Source organism: Oncorhynchus tshawytscha, unplaced genomic scaffold (assembly GCF_018296145.1).
Source record: "Oncorhynchus tshawytscha isolate Ot180627B unplaced genomic scaffold, Otsh_v2.0 Un_contig_6491_pilon_pilon, whole genome shotgun sequence".
Taxonomy (NCBI): domain Eukaryota; kingdom Metazoa; phylum Chordata; class Actinopteri; order Salmoniformes; family Salmonidae; genus Oncorhynchus; species Oncorhynchus tshawytscha.
In genome coordinates this window covers 150,937-173,479 of record NW_024609576.1, presented here as the reverse complement: position 1 = coordinate 173,479, position 22,543 = coordinate 150,937, and the positions used below count along the sequence as shown (strand labels likewise).

Sequence of the window (22,543 nt, the reverse complement as noted above, 5' to 3'; positions counted from 1 at the left end):
CTCTCTCTCTCTGCTCTCTGCTCCAGTCCCCATCTACCCCCTCTCTCTCTCTCTCTCTGCTCCTCTCTCTCTCTCTCCCCATCTACCCCCATCTACCCCCTCTCTCTCTACCCCTCTCTCTCTCTCTCTGCAGTCCCCATCTACCCCCTCTCTCTCTCTCTGCTCCAGTCCCCATCTACCCCCTCTCTCTCTCTCTGCTCCAGTCCCCATCTACCCCCTCTCTCTCTCTCTCAGAGTCTCAACCAGTCCCCATCTACTCTACCCCTCTCTCTCTCTGCTGCCAGTCCCCATCTACCCCCTCTCTCTCTCTCTCCTGCTCTCCCCATCTACCCCCTCTCTCTCTCTCTCTGCTCCAGTCCCCATCTACCCCCTCTCTCTCTCTCTGCTCCAGTCCCCATCTACCCCTCTCTCTCTCTCTCTGCTCCAGTCCCCATCTACCCCCTCTCTCTCTCTCCTCTGCTCCAGTCCCCATCTACCCCCTCTCTCTCTCTCTGCTCCAGTCCCCATCTACCCCCTCTCTCTCTCTCTCTGCTCCAGTCCCCATCTACCCCCTCTCTCTCTCTCTCTCCTGCTCCAGTCCCCATCTACCCCCTCTCTCTCTCTCTGCTCCAGTCCCCATCTACCCCCTCTCTCTCTCCTCTCTCTGCCAGTCCCCATCTACCCCCTCTCTCTCTCTCTCTGCTCCAGTCCCCATCTACCCCCTCTCTCCCTCTCTCTCTCTCCCATCTACCCCTCTCTCTCTCTCTCTCTGCTCCAGTCCCCATCTACCCCCTCTCTCTCTCTCTCTCCCCAGTCCCCATCTCCCCCTCTCTCTCTCTGCTCCAGTCCCCATCTACCCCCTCTCTCTCTCTCTCTGCTCCAGTCCCCATCTACCCCCTCTCTCTCTCTCTCTCTCCTGCTCCAGTCCCCATCTACCCCCTCTCTCTCTCTCTCTGCTCCAGTCCCCATCTACCCCCTCTCTCTCTCTCTGCTCAGTCCCCATCTACCCCTCTCTCTCTCTCTCTCCTGCTCCAGTCCCCATCTACCCCCTCTCTCTCTCTCTCTGCTCCAGTCCCCATCTACCCCCCTCTCTCTCTCTCTCTGCTCCAGTCCCCATCTACCCCCTCTCTCTCTCTCTCTGCTCCAGTCCCCATCTACCCCTCTCTCTCTCTCTCTGCTCCAGTCCCCATCTACCCCCTCTCTCTCTCTCCTGCTCCAGTCCCCATCTACCCCCTCTCTCTCTCTCTCTCTCCCCCTGCTCCAGTCCCCATCTACCCCCTCTCTCTCTCTCTGCTCCAGTCCCCATCTACCCCTCTCTCTCTCTCTCTCTGCCAGTCCCCATCTACCCCCTCTCTCTCCTCTGCTCAGTCCCCATCTACCCCCTCTCTCTCTCTCTCTCTCTCTCTGCCCAGTCCCCATCTACCCCCTCTCTCTCTCTCTCTCTCCTGCTCCAGTCCCCATCTACCCCCTCTCTCTCTCTCTCTCTGCTCCAGTCCCCATCTACCCCCCTCTCCCCATCTCTCTGCTCCAGTCCCCATCTACCCCATCTCCCCTCTCTCTCTCTGCTCCAGTCCCCATCTACCCCCTCCTCTCTCTCTCTGCTCCAGTCCCCATCTACCCCCTCTCCTCTCTCTCTCTCTCTCTCTCTCAGTCCCCATCTACCCCCTCTCTCTCTCTCTGCTCCAGTCCCCATCTACCCCCTCTCTCTCTCTCTCTCCTGCTCCAGACCCCATCTACCCCCTCTCTCTCTCTCCTGCTCCAGTCCCCATCTACCCCCTCTCTCTCTCTCTCTCTCTCTGCTCCAGTCCCCATCTACCCCCTCTCTCTCTCTCTCTCTCTCTGCTCCAGTCCCCATCTACCCCCTCTCTCTCTCTCTGCTCCAGTCCCCATCTACCCCCTCTCTCTCTCTCTCTGCTCCAGTCCCCATCTACCCCCTCTCTCTCTCTCTCCTGCTCCAGTCCCCATCTACCCCCTCTCTCTCTCTCTGCTCCAGTCCCCATCTACCCCCTCTCTCTCTCTCTCTCTGCTCCAGTCCCCATCTACCCCCTCTCTCTCTCTCTGCTCCAGTCCCCATCTACCCCCTCTCTCTCTCTCCTGCTCCAGTCCCCATCTACCCCCTCTCTCTCTCTCTCTCTCTCTGCTCCAGTCCCCATCTACCCCCTCTCTCTCTCTCTGCTCCAGTCCCCATCTACCCCCTCTCTCTCTCCTGCTCCAGTCCCCATCTACCCCCTCTCTCTCTCTGCTCCAGTCCCCATCTACCCCCTCTCTCTCTCTGCTCTCCCCATCTACCCCCTCTCTCTCTCTCTCCTGCTCCAGTCCCCATCTACCCCCTCTCTCTCTCTGCTCAGTCCCCCCCATCTACCCCTCTCTCTCTCTCTCCTGCTCCAGTCCCCATCTACCCCCTCTCTCTCTCTCTCTCTCCTGCTCCAGTCCCCATCTACCCCCTCTCTCTCTCTCTGCTCCAGTCCCCATCTACCCCTCTCTCTCTCTCTCTCTCTGCTCCAGTCCCCATCTACCCCCTCTCTCTCTCTCTCTCTCTGCTCCAGTCCCCATCTACCCCCTCTCTCTCTCTCTGCTCCAGTCCCCATCTACCCCCTCTCTCTCTCTGCTCCAGTCCCCATCTACCCCCTCTCTCTCTCTCTCTCTGCTCCAGTCCCCATCTACCCCCTCTCTCTCTCTCTCTCTGCTCCAGTCCCCATCTACCCCCTCTCTCTCTCTCTCTGCTCCAGTCCCCATCTACCCCCTCTCTCTCTCTCTCTCTGCTCCAGTCCCCATCTACCCCCCTCTCTCTCTCTCTCTCCCCCTCTCTCCTGCTCCAGTCCCCATCTACCCCCTCTCTCTCTCTCCTGCTCCAGTCCCCATCTACCCCCTCTCTCTCTCTCTCTGCTCCAGTCCCCATCTACCCCCTCTCTCTCTCTCTCTCTGCTCCAGTCCCCATCTACCCCCCTCTCTCTCTCTCTCTGCTCCAGTCCCCATCTACCCCCTCTCTCTCTCTCTCTCCTGCTCCAGTCCCCATCTACCCCTCTCTCTCTCTCTGCTCCAGTCCCCATCTACCCCTCTCTCTCTCTCTCCTGCTCCAGTCCCCATCTACCCCCTCTCTCTCTCTCTCTCTGCTCCAGTCCCCATCTACCTCTCTCCCCATCTACTCTCTCTCTCTCTCTCTGCTCCAGTCCCCATCTACCCCCTCTCTCTCTCTCTGCTCCAGTCCCCATCTACCCCCTCTCTCTCTCTCTCTCTGCTCCAGTCCCCATCTACCCCCTCTCTCTCTCTCTGCTCCAGTCCCCATCTACCCCTCTCTCTCTCTCTCTGCTCCAGTCCCCATCTACCCCCTCTCTCTCTCTCTCTCCTGCTCCAGTCCCCATCTACCCCCTCTCTCTCTCTCTCTGCTCCAGTCCCCATCTACCCCCTCTCTCTCTCTCTGCTCCAGTCCCCATCTACCCCCTCTCTCTCTCTCTGCTCCAGTCCCCATCTACCCCCTCTCTCTCTCTCTCTCTCTCTCTGCTCCAGTCCCCATCTACCCCCTCTCTCTCTCCTGCTCCAGTCCCCATCTACCCCCTCTCTCTCTCCTGCTCCAGACCCCATCTACCCCCTCTCTCTCTCTCTGCTCCAGACCCCATCTACCCCCTCTCTCTCTCTCTCTGCTCCAGACCCCATCTACCCCCTCTCTCTCTCTCTGCTCCAGTCCCCATCTACCCCTCTCTCTCTCTCCTGCTCCAGTCCCCATCTACCCCCTCTCTCTCTCTCTGCTCCAGTCCCCATCTACCCCCTCTCTCTCTCTCTCTGCTCCAGTCCCCATCTACCCCCTCTCTCTCTCTCTCTCTGCTCCAGTCCCCATCTACCCCCTCTCTCTCTCTCTCTGCTCAGTCCCCATCTACCCCCTCTCTCTCTCTCTGCTCTGCTCCAGTCCCCATCTACCCCCTCTCTCTCTCTCTGCTCCAGTCCCCATCTACCCCCTCTCTCTCTCTCTCTCTGCTCCAGTCCCCATCTACCCCCTCTCTCTCTCTCTCTCTGCTCCAGTCCCCATCTACCCCCTCTCTCTCTCTCTGCTCCAGTCCCCATCTACCCCCTCTCTCTCTCTCTGCTCCAGTCCCCATCTACCCCCTCTCTCTCTCTGCTCCAGTCCCCATCTACCCCCTCTCTCTCTCTCTCTGCTCCAGTCCCCATCTACCCCCTCTCTCTCTCTCTGCTCCAGTCCCCATCTACCCCCTCTCTCTCTCTCTCTCTGCTCCAGTCCCCATCTACCCCTCTCTCTCTCTCTCTCCTGCTCCAGTCCCCATCTACCCCCTCTCTCTCTCTCTCTCTGCTCCAGTCCCCATCTACCCCCTCTCTCTCTCTCTCTGCTCCAGTCCCCATCTACCCCCTCTCTCTCTCTCTCTCTGCTCCAGTCCCCATCTACCCCCTCTCTCTCTCTCCTGCTCCAGTCCCCATCTACCCCCTCTCTCTCTCTCCTGCTCCAGTCCCCATCTACCCCCTCTCTCTCTCTCTCTCTGCTCCAGTCCCCATCTACCCCCTCTCTCTCTCTCTCTGCTCCAGTCCCCATCTACCCCCTCTCTCTCTCTCTCTCCTGCTCCAGTCCCCATCTACCCCCTCTCCTCTCTGCTCCAGTCCCCATCTCTCTCTCTCTCCTGCTCCAGTCCCCATCTACCCCCCTCTCTCTCTCTGCTCCAGACCCCATCTACCCCCTCTCTCTCTCTCTCTCTGCTCCAGTCCCCATCTACCCCCTCTCTCTCTCTCTCTCTGCTCCAGTCCCCATCTACCCCCTCTCTCTCTCTCTCCTGCTCCAGTCCCCATCTACCCCCTCTCTCTCTCTCTCTGCTCCAGTCCCCATCTACCCCCTCTCTCTCTCTCTGCTGCAGTCCCCATCTACCCCTCTCTCTCTCTCTCCTGCTCCAGTCCCCATCTACCCCCTCTCTCTCTCTCTCTCCTGCTCCAGTCCCCATCTACCCCCTCTCTCTCTCTCTGCTCCAGTCCCCATCTACCCCCTCTCTCTCTCTCTCTGCTCCAGTCCCCATCTACCCCTCTCTCTCTCTCTCTCCTGCTCCAGTCCCCATCTACCCCCTCTCTCTCTCTCCTGCTCCAGTCCCCATCTACCCCCTCTCTCTCTCTCTCTCTGCTCCAGTCCCCATCTACCCCCTCTCTCTCTCTCTGCTCAGTCCCCATCTACCCCCTCTCTCTCTCTCTCTGCTCCAGTCCCCATCTACCCCCCTCTCTCTCTCTGCTCCAGTCCCCATCTACCCCCTCTCTCTCTCTCTGCTCCAGTCCCCATCTACCCCCTCTCTCTCTCTCTCTGCTCCAGTCCCCATCTACCCCCTCTCTCTCTCTCTCTGCTCCAGTCCCCATCTACCCCCTCTCTCTCTCTCTGCTCCAGTCCCCATCTACCCCCTCTCTCTCTCTCTGCTCCAGACCCCATCTACCCCCTCTCTCTCTCTCTCTCTGCTCCAGTCCCCATCTACCCCCTCTCTCTCTCTCTCTACTGCTCCAGTCCCCATCTACCCCCCCTCTCTCTCTCTCTCTCTCTCTCCAGTCCCCATCTACCCCCTCTCTCTCTCTCTCTCTCTGCTCCAGTCCCCATCTACCCCCTCTCTCTCTCTCTCTGCTCCAGTCCCCATCTACCCCCTCTCTCTCTCTCTCTGCTCCAGTCCCCATCTACCCCCTCTCTCTCTCTCTCTGCTCCAGTCCCCATCTACCCCCTCTCTCTCTCTCTCTCTGCTCCAGTCCCCATCTACCCCCTCTCTCTCTCTCTGCTCCAGTCCCCATCTACCCCCTCTCTCTCTCTCTCTGCTGCCAGTCCCCATCTACCCCCTCTCTCTCTCTCTCTCTCTGCTCCAGTCCCCATCTACCCCCTCTCTCTCTCTCTCTCCCCATCTACCCTCTCTCCCCATGCTACCCCATCTACCCCTCTCTCTCTCTCTGCTCCAGTCCCCATCTACCCCCTCTCTCTCTCTCTCTCTCTGCTCCAGTCCCCATCTACCCCCTCTCTCTCTCTCTCTGCTCCAGTCCCCATCTACCCCTCTCTCTCTCTCTCTCTCTGCTCCAGTCCCCATCTACCCCCTCTCTCTCTCTCTGCTCCAGTCCCCATCTACCCCCTCTCTCTCTCTCTGCTCCAGTCCCCATCTACCCCCTCTCTCTCTCTCTCTGCTCCAGTCCCCATCTACCCCCTCTCTCTCTCTCTCTCTCTCTCCAGTCCCCATCTACCCCCTCTCTCTCTCTCTCTCTCTGCTCCAGTCCCCATCTACCCCCTCTCTCTCTCTCTGCTCCAGTCCCCATCTACCCCCTCTCTCTCTCTCTCTGCTCCAGTCCCCATCTACCCCCTCTCTCTCTCTCCTGCTCCAGTCCCCATCTACCCCCTCTCTCTCTCTCTCTCCAGTCCCCATCTACCCCCTCTCTCTCTCTCTCTGCTCCAGTCCCCATCTACCCCCTCTCTCTCTCTGCTCCTGCTCCAGTCCCCATCTACCCCCTCTCTCTCTCTCTGCTCCAGTCCCCATCTACCCCCTCTCTCTCTCTCTCTCTCTCCCCATCTACCCTCTCTCTCTCCAGTCCCCATCTACCCCCTCTCTCTCTCTCTCTCTGCTCCAGTCCCCATCTACCCCCTCTCTCTCCTGCTCCAGTCCCCATCTACCCCCTCTCTCTCTCTCTCTCTGCTCCAGTCCCCATCTACCCCTCTCTCTCTCTGCTCCAGTCCCCATCTACCCCCTCTCTCTCTCTCTCTGCTCCAGACCCCATCTACCCCCTCTCTCTCTCTCTGCTCCAGACCTCATCTACCCCCTCTCTCTCTCTCTGCTCCAGACCCCATCTACCCCCTCTCTCTCTCTCTCTGCTCCAGTCCCCATCTACCCCCTCTCTCTCTCTCTCTCCTGCTCCAGTCCCATCTACCCCCTCTCTCTCTCTCTCTGCTCCAGACCTCATCTACCCCCTCTCTCTCTCTGCTCCAGACCTCATCTACCCCCTCTCTCTCTCTCTCTGCTCCAGACCTCATCTACCCCCTCTCTCTCTCTCTGCTCCAGACCTCATCTACCCCCTCTCTCTCTCTCCTGCTCCAGACCTCATCTACCCCCTCTCTCTCTCTCCTGCTCCAGACCCCATCTACCCCCTCTCTCTCTCTGCTCCAGTCCCCATCTACCCCCTCTCTCTCTCTCCTGCTCCAGTCCCCATCTACCCCCTCTCTCTCTCTCTCCTGCTCCAGTCCCCATCTACCCCCTCTCTCTCTCTCTCTCCCTGCTCCAGTCCCCATCTACCCCCTCTCTCCCTCTCCTGCTCCAGTCCCCATCTACCCCCTCTCTCTCCTGCTCCAGTCCCCATCTACCCCCTCTCTCTCTCTCCTGCTCCAGACCCCATCTACCCCCTCTCTCTCTCTCTCTCTCTCTCCTGCTCCAGTCCCCATCTACCCCCTCTCTCTCTCTCTGCTCCAGTCCCCATCTACCCCCTCTCTCTCCTGCTCCAGTCCCCATCTACCCCCTCTCTCTCTCTCTCTCTCTCTCTCTCTCCCAGAACTCTCTCTCTCTGTCCAGTCCCCATCTACCCCCTCTCTCTATCTCCTGCTCCAGTCCCCATCTACCCCCTCTCTCTCCTGCTCCAGTCCCCATCTACCCCCTCTTCTCTCTTTGCTCCAGTCCCCATCTTGCTACTCTCTCCTGCTCCAGTCCCCATCTACCCCCTCTCTTGTTGACTCTCTTTATATACTGCTCCAGACCCCATCTTACCCCCTCTCTATCTCTCTCTGCTCCAGTCCCCATCTACCCCCTCTTCTCTTACTATCTCCCAGACAGGGACTTGACCCCTCTTTGTTAGCAGATCAAACATCTAAACCGTTAAAAGGAAATTTAATTTAATGTCAGTGAAGCAAAAAAGAGCAAGGCCCCATAATTAACTATCTTAATTGTCCTCTGATGTATTTGCATAGACATCATTTGCATAACACATGCAGTAATAAATCTTTCCAATCTTAGTTTTTAACAGACAACAGACGAGAGGCCTAGAAAACAAAACATACTTGTTGGATTTATATATACAGAACAATACTCTTGTGTATTTTAGTTTGCTATCTTTGGTCATCTTAGTTTACTATCTTTGCTCATCGTCTTAGTTTTCTATCTTTGTTGATCATCTTAGTTTACTATCTTTGTTGACCATCTTAGTTTACTATCGTTGTTGACCATCTTAGTTTACTATCGTTGTTGACCATCTTAGTTTACTATCTTTGCTCATCATCTTAGTTTACTATCGTTGTTGACCATCTTAGTTTACTATCGTTGTTGACCATCTTAGTTTACTATCTTTGCTCATCATCTTAGTTTACTATCTTTGTTGACCATCTTAGTTTACTATCTTTGTTGACCATCTTAGTTTACTATCGTTGTTGACCATCTTAGTTTACTATCGTTGTTGACCATCTTAGTTTACTATCTTTGCTCATCATCTTAGTTTACTATCGTTGTTGACCATCTTAGTTTACTATCGTTGTTGACCATCTTAGTTTACTATCGTTGTTGACCATCTTAGTTTACTATTGTTGTTGACCATCTTAGTTTACTATCGTTGTTGACCATCTTAGTTTACTATCTTGCTCATCATCTTAGTTTACTATCGTTGTTGACCATCTTAGTTTACTATCGTTGTTGACCATATTTGTTTTTCACCTGTTGTTTCTCAGATGGAAGACTCTTCCTGAAAACCACAGTGATGTATTGAAGACAACATGGAGAGAAGAGAAGATCGATTCGAGCACCATTGAAGAGATTCCAGGGACTTGCATCAGCAGCATCATGGATGTTTCAGTACTCCACACTGTCATAAAAGACTGACAATACACAACACAGAACAAATAATCAAAGAATTGTGATAACAGTGTTCCGTGCAATACCAATGTCTTTCACAGAAACACAATCACAGCAAAGTGGAACTGAAGGAGAGATTTTTCTACTTTATTTAAACCAGCCTGAATGCTCAGAGAAGGACAAATCCACTTCCAATTTTTGACTTGTAATTCCTGTCTCAAGTTTTATAAGATTTCAATGTTTTAAAGCATAATGTCACGAAGGTCGGTAAAATTAGAGGTTAATTTATTACGTTATTTCTGTACATAAATTGATACAATGTTTCATTACAATATTTGTTTTTGCTGTTTATTCTAGTGATGAAAAATGTCAGTTAGACCTTGGCCATTGTTGTATATCAGATGGAAGGGAAAGGACTCCTGACCCATGGAATGCCATGTACATAAAGGAAAGAGATTGTATTGTGTATTGTAATGCAGTAGATCAGCTAGATGAAAAAAGAATACAAACATTCTCATCTGTCTCAGTCTTATGTCTTCTAATGGTCAATACCCATCAGTCCCTCGATACCCATCAGTCCCTCAATACCCATCAGTCCCTCAATACCCATCAGTCCCTCAATACCCATCAGTCCCTCAACACCCATCAGTCCCTCAATACCCATCAGTCCCTCCCATCATCCTCACCCATCAGTCCCTCAATACCCATCAGTCCCTCAATACCCATCAGTCCCTCAATACCCATCAGTCCCTCAATACCCATCAGTCCCTCGATACCCATCAGTCCCTCAATACCCATCAGTCCCTCAATACCCATCAGTCCCTCAATACCCATCAGTCCCTCAATACCCATCAGTCCCTCGATACCCATCAGTCCCTCAATACCCATCAGTCCCTCAATACCCATCAGTCCCTCAATACCCATCAGTCCCTCAATATCCAGTCCCTCAGTCCCTCAATACCCATCCCATCAGTCCCTCAATACCCATCAGTCCCTCAATACCCATCAGTCCCTCAATACCCATCAGTCCCTCAATACCCATCAGTCCCTCAATACCCATCAGTCCCTCAATACCCATCAGTCCCTCCCATACCCATCAGTCCCTCAATACCCATCAGTCCCTCAATACCCATCAGTCCCTCAATACCCATCAGTCCCTCAATCACCCATCAGTCCCTCAACACCCATCAGTCCCTCAATCACCCATCAGTCCCTCAATACCCATCAGTCCCTCAATACCCATCAGTCCCTCAATACCCATCAGTCCCTCAATACCCATCAGTCCCTCAATACCCATCAGTCCCTCAATACCCATCAGTCCCTCAATCCCTCACCCATCAGTCCCTCAATACCCATCCCAATCCCAGTCCCTCAATACCCATCAGTCCCTCAATACCCATCAGTCCCTCAATACCCATCAGTCCCTCAATACCCATCAGTCCCTCAACAACCATCAGTCCCTCAATCCCTCACCCAGTCAGTCCCTCCCTCAATACCATCAGTCCCTCAACACCCATCAGTCCCTCAATACCCATCAGTCCCTCAATACCCATCAGTCCCTCAATACACATCAGTCCCTCAATATCCATCAGTCCCTCAATATCCATCAGTCCCTCAATACCCATCAGCCCCTCAATACCCATCAGTCCCTCAATGCCCATCAGTCCCTCAATACCCATGGCAGCATGAATGACAAGTCAAGGACAGGTTACCTATCACTGACAGCATGAATGACAAGTCAAGGACAGGTTACCTATCACTGGCAGCATGAATGACAAGTCAAGGACAGGTTACCTATCACTGGCAGCATGAATGACAAGTCAAGGACAGGTTACCTATCACTGACAGCATGAATGACAAGTCAAGGACAGGTTACCTATCACTGGCAGCATGAATGACAAGTCAAGGACAGGTTACCTATCACTGACAGCATGAATGACAAGTCAAGGACAGGTTACCTATCACTGGCAGCATGAATGACAAGTCAAGGACAGGTTACCTATCACTGACAGCATGAATGACAAGTCAAGGACAGGTTACCTATCACTGGCAGCATGAATGACAAGTCAAGGACAGGTTACCTATCACTGACAGCATGAATGACAAGTCAAGGACAGGTTACCTATCACTGGCAGCAAGAATGACAAGTCAGGACCTAGGTGAATGACACCTTACCTATCACTGGCAGCATGAATGACAAGTCAAGGACAGGTTACCTATCACTGACAGCATGAATGACAAGTCAAGGACAGGTTACCTATCACTGAATGCAGTCAAGAATGCATCACTGGCAGATGAAACAAGTCAGGATTACATCACTGGCATTGTTCTTTTTAATGACCATTTGACTCAACAGGTTACCTCACTGAATGAGCACAGAGCTTTATTCTGCATGAAGGACAAGGGTGTTACCTATCACTGGCAGAATGACAGGCATGATTGACAAGTCAAGGACAGTTCACTCTAAATGAATGACAAGTCAGCACAGGTTACCTATCACTGAGCATGAATGACAAGTCAGGACAGAATCACTGAAGCATGAATGACAAGTCAAGGAACCTGGTTACCTAGCAGAGAATGACAAGCAGGATGTACACACTGCAGCATGAATGCAAGCAGTGAAACATGTTGACACCGCATTATCACACCCATGAGCAAGTGAAACATGTTGACACCAGCATTATCACAAACATGAATGACACAGCATTACCACACCAGCATAGTGAAACATGTTGACACAGCATTATCACACCCTAGCAGTGAAACATGTTGACACCGCATTATCACACCCTAGCAATGAAACATGTTGACACAGCATTATCACACCCTAGCAGTGAAACATGAAGTGACACAGCATTATCACACCCTAGCAGTGAAACATGGTGACACAGCATTATCACACCCTAGCAGTGAAACATGTTGACACAGCATTATCACACCCTAGCAGTGAAACATGTGACACAGCATTATCACACCCTAGCAGTGAAACATGTTGACACCGCATTATCACACCCTAGCAGTGAAACATGTTGACACAGCATTATCACACCCTAGCAGTGAAACATGTTGACACAGCATTATCACACCCTAGCAGTGAAACATGTTGACACAGCATTATCACACCCTAGCAGTGAAACATGCAGTGAAACATGACACAGCATTATCACACCCTAGCAGTGAAACATGTTGACACAGCATTATCACACCCTAGCAGTGAAACATGTTGACACAGCATTATCACACCCTAGCAGTGAAACATGGTGACACAGCATTATCACACCCTAGCAGTGAAACATGGTGACACAGCATTATCACACCCTAGCAGTGAAACATGGTGACACAGCATTATCACACCCTAGCAGTGAAACATGTTGACACAGCATTATCACACCCTAGCAGTGAAACATGTTGACACAGCATTATCACACCCTAGCAGTGAAACATGTTGACACAGCATTATCACACCCTAGCAGTGAAACATGTTGACACAGCATTATCACACCCTAGCAGTGAAACATGTTGACACAGCATTATCACACCCTAGCAGTGAAACATGTTGACACAGCATTATCACACCCTAGCAGTGAAACGCAGTGACACAGCATTATCACACCCTAGCAGTGAAACGAGTGACACAGCATTATCACACCCTAGCAGTGAAACATGTTGACACAGCATTATCACACCTTAGCAGTGAAACATGGTGACACAGCATTATCACACCCTAGCAGTGAAATGCAGTGACACAGCATTATCACACCTTAGCAGTGAAGCATGTTGACACAGCATTATCACACCCCTCATCATTTCCTTCTGGCAGGTTTCCTTTCTGGAGTAAAAACACTGGCCAATGTAACAGACCAGGTCATATAAAGGAATTACATTATTCAAACATCTATTGTGGGGGGAAAAAATGATCTAAGCTATAGCATTTTACACATTCAGAATAAGGTTAAAGTGTCAATCAAGCCAGGAGAAAGAGAATGTTGAATAGGAGAAAGAGAATGTTGAATAGGAGAAAGAGAATGTTGAATAGGAGAAAGAGAATGTTGAATAGGAGAAAGAGAATGTTGAATAGGAGAAAGAGAATGTTGAATAGGAGAAAGAGAATGTTGAACAGGAGAAAGAGAATGTTGAATAGGAGAAAGAGAATGTTGAATAGGAGAAAGAGAATGTTGAATAGGAGAAAGAGAATGTTGAATAGGAGAATAGGAGAAAGAGAATGTTGAACAGGAGAAAGAGAATGTTGAATAGGAGAAAGAGAATGTTGAATAGGAGAAAGAGAATGTTGAATAGGAGAATAGGAGAAAGAGAATGTTGAATAGGAGAAAGAGAATGTTGAATAGGAGAAAGAGAATGTTGAATAGGAGAAAGAGAATGTTGAATAGGAGAAAGAGAATGTTGAATAGGAGAAAGAGAATGTTGAACAGGAGAAAGAGAATGTTGAACAGGAGAAAGAGAATGTTGAATAGGAGAAAGAGAATGTTGAACAGGAGAAAGAGAATGAGAGGAGTGTTATTATGTTGGACTTGGGCTCAGTGAAATCCAACCCCTTCATAAAGGGTTTCTATTGAAATACATCATTGTACTGCAGCCCATCCTATTCACTCAATGACGCAGACGTCTTGGTAATAAACTGTCCACTTTCATACTGCCGTTTCTCAATTCAAGTTGCTCAGCACAAAGCTCAGAATATATCTATTAAATCTACTTCATCCACACTGACAGCTCTCATTAAATTAAATTCATTTAAATTCAATATATCTTTATTGTCCCCGAAGGGGCATAGAAACAGCAAAACAACCCCAGGAACAAACACAAGTATCAGACTTCAGTCAGACTTCCTGCTCCTGTTCAGCCAATCACCAATCAGCACCAGCACTTTATAGTTGTTTACCCTGTAGCTACCGTCATTACCTCTTTAACAAGGCCCAGGTGCAGGGGCCGCAGTGTGTGTGTGTGTGTGTGTGTGTGTGTGTGTGTGTGTGTGTGTGTGTGTGTGTGTGTGTGTGTGTGTGTGTGTGTGTGTGTGTGTGTGTGTGTGTGTGTGTGTGTGTGTGTGTGTGTGTGTGTGTGTGTGTGTGTGTGTGTGTGTGTGTGTATGTATTTAGGGGAAAGGGGCTGACGTCTCTGTCCAGGCAGGCCCTCCTAACAGCTGGATCCACACGCACACACACACACACACACTGCCTGCCTGCCTGGTCACATTGTGCTGTAGAAGTGTAATGGAGGGAGAGAGAGACCGATGGGGGATAGAGGGAGGGTGAGACAGGAATGAGAGAGAGGGAGGGTGAGACAGGAATGAGAGAGAGGGAGGGTGAGACAGGAAAGAGAGAGAGGGAGGGTGAGACAGGAATGAGAGAGAGGGAGGGTGAGACAGGAATGAGAGAGAGGGGGTGAGACAGGAATGAGGGAGAGGGAGGGTGAGACAGGAATGAGAGAAAGGGAGGGAGAGACAGGAATGAGAGAGAGGGAGGGAGAGACAGGAATGAGAGGGAGGGTGAGACAGGAATGAGAGAGAGGGAGGGTGAGACCGGAATGAGAGAGAGGGAGGGTGAGACCGGAATGAGAGAGAGGGAGGGTGAGACAGGAATGAGAGAGAGGGAGGGAGAGACAGCAATGAGAGAGAGGGAGGGAGAGACAGGAATGAGAGGGAGGGTGAGACAGGAATGAGAGAGAGGGAGGGTGAGACCGGAATGAGAGAGAGGGAGGGTGAGACCGGAATGAGAGAGAGGGAGGGTGAGACAGGAATGAGAGAGAGGGAGGGAGAGACAGCAATGAGAGAGAGACAGACAGACCGAGACATTAGCCACATTTATAGCTGGTTCTAACATGTGCCCTTTGTCCTGATCTTGTCCTCATTCTGATTCTGCCCACCTTTTTAGATAGGTGTCGATGATTAAAAGACACATTGTGATCTGATTTTGATCAGATTTTACATGTGTAAACTGGCAAGATCAGGATAAGATCAGGACAAGATCAGAACAAAGGAAACATGTAAGCGGCAGTCATAAACGGGGCTAGAGAGAGGCTGGAAAGAGGAGAAAGGAGAGGAGTCAGACAGGGTAGAAAGAGGAAACAGATAGACAGGGTAGAGAGAGGAGACAGACAGACAGACAGGGTAGAGAGAGGAGACAGACAGACAGGGTAGAGGAGAGGCAGAGCGACCGTCAGACCAGCAGCCATCTGCTCATCTCCTGTTAATGAACAAAGCAAACAGCAGGAGTCAAGGCCAGCTCAGCTCCGCTCCAAACCCGGGTTCTTTTTATTGACAGAAACACACACACTTTAATTGTATTAGGCTTGATTAAAAACAGAGGCAAGGACACCTTTCAGACCTTACTGCTCTCCTCTTCAGTCAACTAATGGTAATGGAGTTGCTAGGCTGTGTTCCTGAGGAAGAGTCACTCGTTGTTGATCTGACTACAGGCCCAGGGTTGAAGTAACTGCTGTCAGACCTTACTGCTCCCTCCTCTTCAGTCAACTAATGGTAATGGAGTTGCTAGGCTGTGTTCCTGAGGAAGAGTCACTCGTTGTTGATCTGACTACAGGCCCAGGGTTGAAGTAACTGCTGTCAGACCTTACTGCTCTCTCCTCTTCAGTCAACTAATGGTAATGGAGTTGCTAGGCTGTGTTCCTGAGGAAGAGTCACTCGTTGTTGATCTGACTACAGGCCCAGGGTTGAAGTAACTGCTGTCAGACCTTACTGCTCTCTCCTCTTCAGTCAACTAATGGTAATGGAGTTGCTAGGCTGTGTTCCTGAGGAAGAGTCACTCGTTGTTGATCTGACTACAGGCCCAGGGTTGAAGTAACTGCTGTCAGACCTTACTGCTCTCTCCTCTTCAGTCAACTAATGGTAATGGAGTTGCTAGGCTGTGTTCCTGAGGAAGAGTCACTCGTTGTTGATCTGACTACAGGCCCAGGGTTGAAGTAACTGCTGTAACGTTCACTGAGCCTATGGAAAAAGGCTTCTAGGAAGTACACTGTATATTGAGTAACCGATACTAAGGGCACAATGTTTAAAGGGGAAATCAGCAGTTGCTACATCCATTTTTGGACTTAATTTGTATAAATTAATGATATGTACCCATTGAATCTTGAAGAATATAAAGTATAAATGCCTCATGAACTCAGTTCAACTGTCGTACCCCATCAGAACCCAAAATATAAGCTTGTTTTACTCCAGTGTTTATAAACAAAGTAAATGGAAACAAACACGATATGGCCCCAAAACATGGTTAAAATGAACATGTTGATATCATGGATGGTCAGTCCTTGCATCAATAGGGGCCTAGTGGTAGCCTAGTGGTTAGAGTGTAGAGGCGGCAGGGTAGCCTAGTGGTTAGAGTGTAGAGGTGGCAGGGTAGCCTAGTGGTTAGAGTGTAGAGGTGGCAGGGTAGCCTAGTGGTTAGAGTGTAGAGGCGGCAGGGTAGCCTAGTGGTTAGAGTGTTGGACTAGTAACTGAAAGGTTGCAAGTTCGAATCCCCGAGCTGACAAGGTACAAATCTGTCGTTCTGTCCCTGAACAGGCAGTTAACCCACTGTTCCTAGGTCGTCATTGAAAATAAGAATTTGTTCTTAACTGACTTGCCTAGTTAAATAAAGGTAAAAAAATAAATCTAACTGTAGATTGGTGAAATTTCTCCAGCCCCATCCCTCAGCCTTTTACCGAAACAGGGGGTGGGGGGGGGGGGGGGGGCGCTTTGTTATCGTTTCTACTGCTGATTGCCGCTTTACAAGCAGACGATTGAGCTATTTGGAAATGTGATGATAACAAAGACAGGTCTGATTTCCATCATTAACTGTAGGCCTACAATATATTTGTAATGTAATCATCATTGATTGTAATATGGTTAGTCTCAGCAGCCACAGCTGGCTGTATCCTAACATCCCCATTGGTCATCAACTATTATTGTAGCCTACAACATGATGATGATAAACTCTCATATTTACAGCCTCAAGATGATGATGATGCTGTTCATCTCGCGCCGTATTCGATACGGTGGGTCCCGTGCGCAGCACATATCAAATACCAAACAGATGGCTGGTAGACAAACAAGCTAATTTATCTCCGAGCCAGCGGCGGGGAACAAATGGAAGTCTTTTCTCACCTACCGAAGCTAAATGTTGATTTTTCTTCTCTTCTTCATTCCTCCACATTTAGCAGCTGGCTGCCTGCGCGTTTCACATCAACTCAAATGAAAGACAATCTTGTTTTCATTAATTTCCAACACAGTGAGTCTCTTGTTATGGAGATTAAAACGAGTCTGTGATGCCCATCATTTGTCTTGATGATAGACTGGGGGCCCCAACCCAGAGATGCCAATACACTACATATGGTTTGCCTGGGTAGATGTATTCTATTAAATGCCTGACTGTATTTGATAGACCACATGTGTCTTACTGCTCCCACAACACAGGAAACAAATGTTCAGCCACTGTGCAGGGCACCTTGGAAGGGCCCTGCTGAAGGGAACAACTACCTGCAACCAGTAGCCTTGTTAACAGTTCATCTTGCACCCTTAAAAAACAACAACACCCACCCAAGATTAAGGCAGTAGGGGGTAACTGTCCCCCCAACACATTCCCTAGTCTGTCACTGCTCTTGCTCAACAACAAAAATGTCCTCATCACAACTTTTGGAGATATTTCAACAAAACGATTTTGTGATAAATTGATTCAATTATTTGAAATGTTGAAAAAGTTGTAGATATATACGAATATAGTTAGATCTATAATTGTTGTTTAAATATACAAGTAGGAGAGCCTTAAGATGAATAATCAAGAGAGAAACATGTAGATAATTTTTTAGTAAAGTAGTAATATGTTGGATGAGTGCAGCTTGCCCCCCCCCCCCCAAGGGGTAGTTATCCCTTTATGGTTAGGAATGTGTTTCTTACTGTCATTTAGAAAATGACTAGCCCACTTAGCGCTAGTTTATACTAACTTGCTTGCTAGCAACTTCACTAGCAGTAAATGCTAGCCAGCTAGCTAGTTAGCATAAGCTGCTAGGAGTGGTAGCTAGTTAGCATAAGCTGCTAGGGGTGCTAGCTAGTTAGCATAAGCTGCTAGGAGTGGTAGCTAGTTAGCATAAGCTGCTAGGAGTGCTAGCTAGTTAGCATAGCTGCTAGGAGTGCTAGCTAGTTAGCATAAGCTGCTAGGAGTGCTAGCTAGTTAGCATAAGCTGCTAGGAGTGGTAGCTAGTTAGCATAAGCTGCTAGGAGTGGTAGCTAGTTAGCATAAGCTGCTAGGATGGCTAGCTAGCAACCTCCTTACGACCAGATCATCTGAGGTAAAATACATTAAAAAGATAATGTAGCTTAATTGCAGTTGTAAATGTTTCCACCAGTGACTGATAGCTTTACAGTTAATGTTACGTTATAGCCTTTTAGCTGTTTTACACAGCATTTTATGTCATATCTAGATAGCTAGCTAAGTGTTTGAGAGAGTTTTTAAATTGGCATCTCTCCCCCTGTTTTCAGTCACAGGTGGGGACTGGATTAGGTCTGAGCAGTGTAGGAGTTAGACTCATGAGTTGTGCTCCAATTTGACTGGGGGTCGCTTTATTTGTGACCTACACTACCAGTCAACAGTTTGGACACACCAACTCATTCAAGGGTTTTTCTTTATTTTGACTATTTTCTACATTGTAGAATAATAGTGAAGACATCAAAACTATGAAATAACACATATGGAATCATGTAGTAAACAAAAAAGTGTTAAACAAATCAAAATATATTTTATATTTGAGATTCTTCAAAGTAGCCACCCTTTGCCTTATTATTCTACAATGCAGAAAATAGTCAAAATAAAGAAAAACCCTTGAATGAGTCGGAGTGTCCACACTTTTGACAGGTACTGTATGTACAAATGCAATAGCAGAACATAAGCTGCCACATCAATGTTACACTGAATTAATTAGTTAACGTATTAAATGTTATACCCTATTATCATTTTATATTATTAGTTATATTCATTCCAATTAAGATTTTTTTTTAATGAATTAAAAACAACTATTGAAAACCTTTTGATCCTGAATGAAATTTTAAAGACTGCTGGGATTTAAAACCTTGCATTATTCAAATCATATTTAGTGCAATTGTACATCATGGATTGTATTGAAAAGGAACAAAGAGCAAAGAAAATGAATGTGCAGGTGAGTTAAAAAGAGGGACTTCACATCAAATCTCTTCATAGTGCGGATATTAATGGTGACACCCCCCCCCCCACATATTTTATTAAAATAAAAACAACTAGACTTAGCTTTTCAGTATTACTTACTAAAGAATGTCTAAATTAAACTGATTAAATGGATTTTAACACTCTTTTGTGAAACCCTATGGTACAATCTGCTACCGGGGTAACTGGTACAATCTGCTACCGGGGTAACTGGCACAATCTGCTACCGGGGTAACTGGCACAATCTGCTACCGGGGTAACTGGCACAATCTGCTACCGGGGTAACTGGCACAATCTGCTACCTGGGGTAACTGGCACAATCTGCTACCGGGGTAACTGGTACAATCTGCTACCGGGGTAACTGGCACAATCTGCTACCGGGGTAACTGGCACAATCTGCTACCGGGGTAACTGGCACAATCTGCTACCGGGGTAACTGGCACCGCAGGCACTTTAAAACACCCCTTTCCTAAAAACATTTCATGAAATAACTAAACTAAAAAAGTGAACAATAGCCATTTATTTCCCTTTATAGTTTATTCACCAAAGCATGACCTTCATCCACATACAATGTTTTCTCCAAATGTAGCTTTTTTTGTGTCAGCAATTAGACATTGTTCTTAAGGGGGGGGGGGGCTAGTTACCCACTAGTTCCCTACCTCCTTCGTTCTTATTACTTGTGCAGAGACATTTTCCTGAGATCTCCAATTGAAAGATATTTAACTAGGCAAGTCAAGAACAAATTATTATTTACAGTGACGGCCTACCCCAGCCAAACCCTAATGACACTGGGCCAATTGTGGATGCTGCCCTATGGGTCTCCCAATCACAGCCAGTTGTGATACAGCCTGGAATCAAACCAGGGTCTGTAGTGACACCTCTTGCACTGAGATGCAGTGCCTTAGACTGCTGCGCCACTCAGGAGTCCAGGTGTCCTTTTCAGAGAATTCCTCAAGAGAAGAACATTGCAGCCAGAGGACTTGGAGGATATAGTATCTACACCTATTTATGACTCTTTTTAATTTAACTAGGTAAACTTTTCTACTGGAAAACTGTATAGTACTTCTGAATTATCATGATCTAATGAGTAAGTAAAGAAACACTGCCACCTGGTGGATATAAAATGCAACTACTTTTAATATTGAGTTCCATCCATCATTGACAATCCTGGACACTTCGAGAGAGAGAAAAAAATAACTTTGACATGCCAGACATTGAAGGAAAAAAACGGACATTAAATTCATATAAAACTACACACAATTCGCAATAAATAAGACTTTTTTTTACACATCCAAAAAGGCATGAAGGAATCGAAAACAACCCATCATTGGAGCACTGTGTGATGATGGGGAGTGCCAATCATTAGGCTTCCTTCAGTCAGAAGAAAAACGACTGAACTGACAACCTATATGATTGAGGGAGGGAGGGGTACTGAAACACTGGATATCAGGGCATTGCAGTCATTCATATTGTCAGATTGCACACCAAGCTGATGACAGGAACACAAGGAGAATTGGCCACTGATGTTGCCAGACCAAATGTTAAACACACACCATATTTCTTCAAATGAAGCCAGGGATCAAATCCAGAGGCACAAGGAATAGGTCAGGGTAATAGGTCAGGGTAATAGGTCAGGGGAATAGGTCAGGGGAATAGGTCAGGGGAATAGGTCAGGGGAATAGGTCAGGGGAATAGGTCAGGGGAATAGGTCAGGGGAATAGGTCAGGGTAATAGGTCAGGGGAATAGGTCAGGGGAATAGGTCAGGGGAATAGGTCAGGGGAATAGGTCAGGGGAATAGGTCAGGGTAATAGACGCTCACTATTTGGCAATATTGTGAAACTTGACTGCGTGAAAAGACTTCCGCTCAGCAGACTTGTTTTGTTGGGATCCGTCTCAGATCTTCAGTTGTCAGAGGCCTGGAACAGAAGGCAGACAAATATTGGCATATTTTTTTACACATTAAGTTTGTGACTACAGGTGCAACATGCGACAGTGGTGAGGCAGAGATGGAGGTACCTAGATCCAGTCAGAAAAAATCTAGCCTATCAGATTGAAGCATAATGGACTCATTAAAACAGTGCCAGTTATGTGAAGGATAACCACAGCAATTGACCTTGTCCTGTACAGAGTCTAATACAGGGCTCTCCAACCCTGTTCCTGGAGAGCTACGGTCCTGTACAGAGTCTAATACAGGGATCTCCAACCCTGTTCCTGGAGAGCTACGGTCCTGTACAGAGTCTAATACAGGGATCTCCAACCCTGTTCCTGGAGAGCTACGGTCCTGTACAGGGCAGAGTCTAATACAGGGCTCTCCAACCCTGTTCCTGGAGAGCTACGGTCCTGTACAGGGCAGAGTCTAATACAGGGATCTCCAACCCTGTTCCTGGAGAGCTTACGGTCCTGTACAGGGCAGAGTCTAATACAGGGCTCTCCAACCCTGTTCCTGGAGAGCTACGGTCCTGTACAGGGCAGAGTCTAATACAGGGCTCTCCAACCCTGTTCCTGGAGAGCTACGGTCCTGTACAGAGTCTAATACAGGGATCTCCAACCCTGTTCCTGGAGAGCTACGGTCCTGTACAGAGTCTAATACAGGGATCTCCAACCCTGTTCCTGGAGAGCTACGGTCCTGTACAGGGCAGAGTCTAATACAGGACTCTCCAACCCTGTTCCTGGAGAGCTACGGTCCTGTACAGAGCAGAGTCCATTTAGTCCTAGTCCTATTGAGTCTCTATAGCAGGGCCCACGGGAGAAACTTGGTCCAGACAACATTTGGTTCTCAAAAGTGTGGGCAACCTTGTCCTATTGTGTCTCTATTGACTCCATTCTGTAAGTACCTATCCCTGTCCCCTGAACATGGCCTTACTTTTAGTGAATCGGAGGCTTTACGTAGCTCCTTGATGACAGAGGACAGGGCCTCTGGGTTGATGCCCTGCTCACACAGCCTGACACAGATAGACAGAGACTCCATGTCCAGTCCTGTGTTCAATAGCCTCGAGATCTCCAGCAGCACTTGTGGGGAAAAGTAGGAGAAAATAAGAACATGAAATTGGCACCCTAGCTACCCATTGTCTGGCACATAACGAGCTGTGTTGTTTAAATCATGTCGCCTTTCAAGATAAGTGTCCTCACTAATACTGTTGTGTGGTGGACTGTTGCCATGGGTACAGAACGAAATGTGATAAATAGCTAGCTAGCTAAAGTTACCTAGCTAACTACCTTACTGTCAAGCCAATCTTGAGGCATTGCAATCAATAGTGTGTCACATTTGTAAAACACATATCTAGGTTCTACAACAGACATTATCATAACCTAGCCAGCTAACGTTAGCTAACTCACCATCCATCGTTTCTCGGACAGCATTCATGTTGTTAGCATTAGCACTGCTAGCCATGATCAGTTCGTGTGGGACCTCAGAGATTAACTCAACAGCAACTTCAACAGTTCAAGCTGATTTACAAAAATACTTCTACTATCACAACCCCGTCATTTGGATACATTAGAAATAGTACATTTGTTGATAAAGTCTACCATGAGTATATAATTATCTAGTTAGCTTACTAACGACCACACAAGCGAAAGGAAGTGACGTCAATGTAAATTTGGAGCGTTCT

The 22,543-nt window shown here is 48.7% G+C and overlaps 2 protein-coding genes across 2 annotated transcripts in view; one reads left to right on the top strand and one right to left on the bottom strand.

Moving 5' to 3' along the window:
- The window catches only part of dachc (dachshund c), a gene marked incomplete at its 5' end in the record, with an annotated part of 58,039 nt that extends 48,764 nt beyond the window's left edge, over nucleotides 1–9,275 (top strand). Inside the window, 1 exon segment of the mRNA XM_042316015.1 lies at nucleotides 8,630–9,275. Coding sequence (XP_042171949.1) covers nucleotides 8,630–8,667 — 38 coding nt within the window.
- A 10,769-nt stretch (nucleotides 9,276–20,044) lies between these two features.
- On the bottom strand, nucleotides 20,045–22,538 carry mzt1 (mitotic spindle organizing protein 1). The gene is made up of 3 exons (XM_024406371.2): nucleotides 22,269–22,538; nucleotides 21,796–21,941; nucleotides 20,045–20,848 (listed from the first exon to the last, which is right to left on the bottom strand). The coding sequence occupies exons 1-3, from the start codon at nucleotides 22,321–22,323 to the stop codon at nucleotides 20,834–20,836; spliced, it is 216 nt and encodes a 71-aa protein (XP_024262139.2). The 5' UTR covers nucleotides 22,324–22,538; the 3' UTR covers nucleotides 20,045–20,833.
- Between the last annotated feature and the right edge of the window lie 5 nt (nucleotides 22,539–22,543).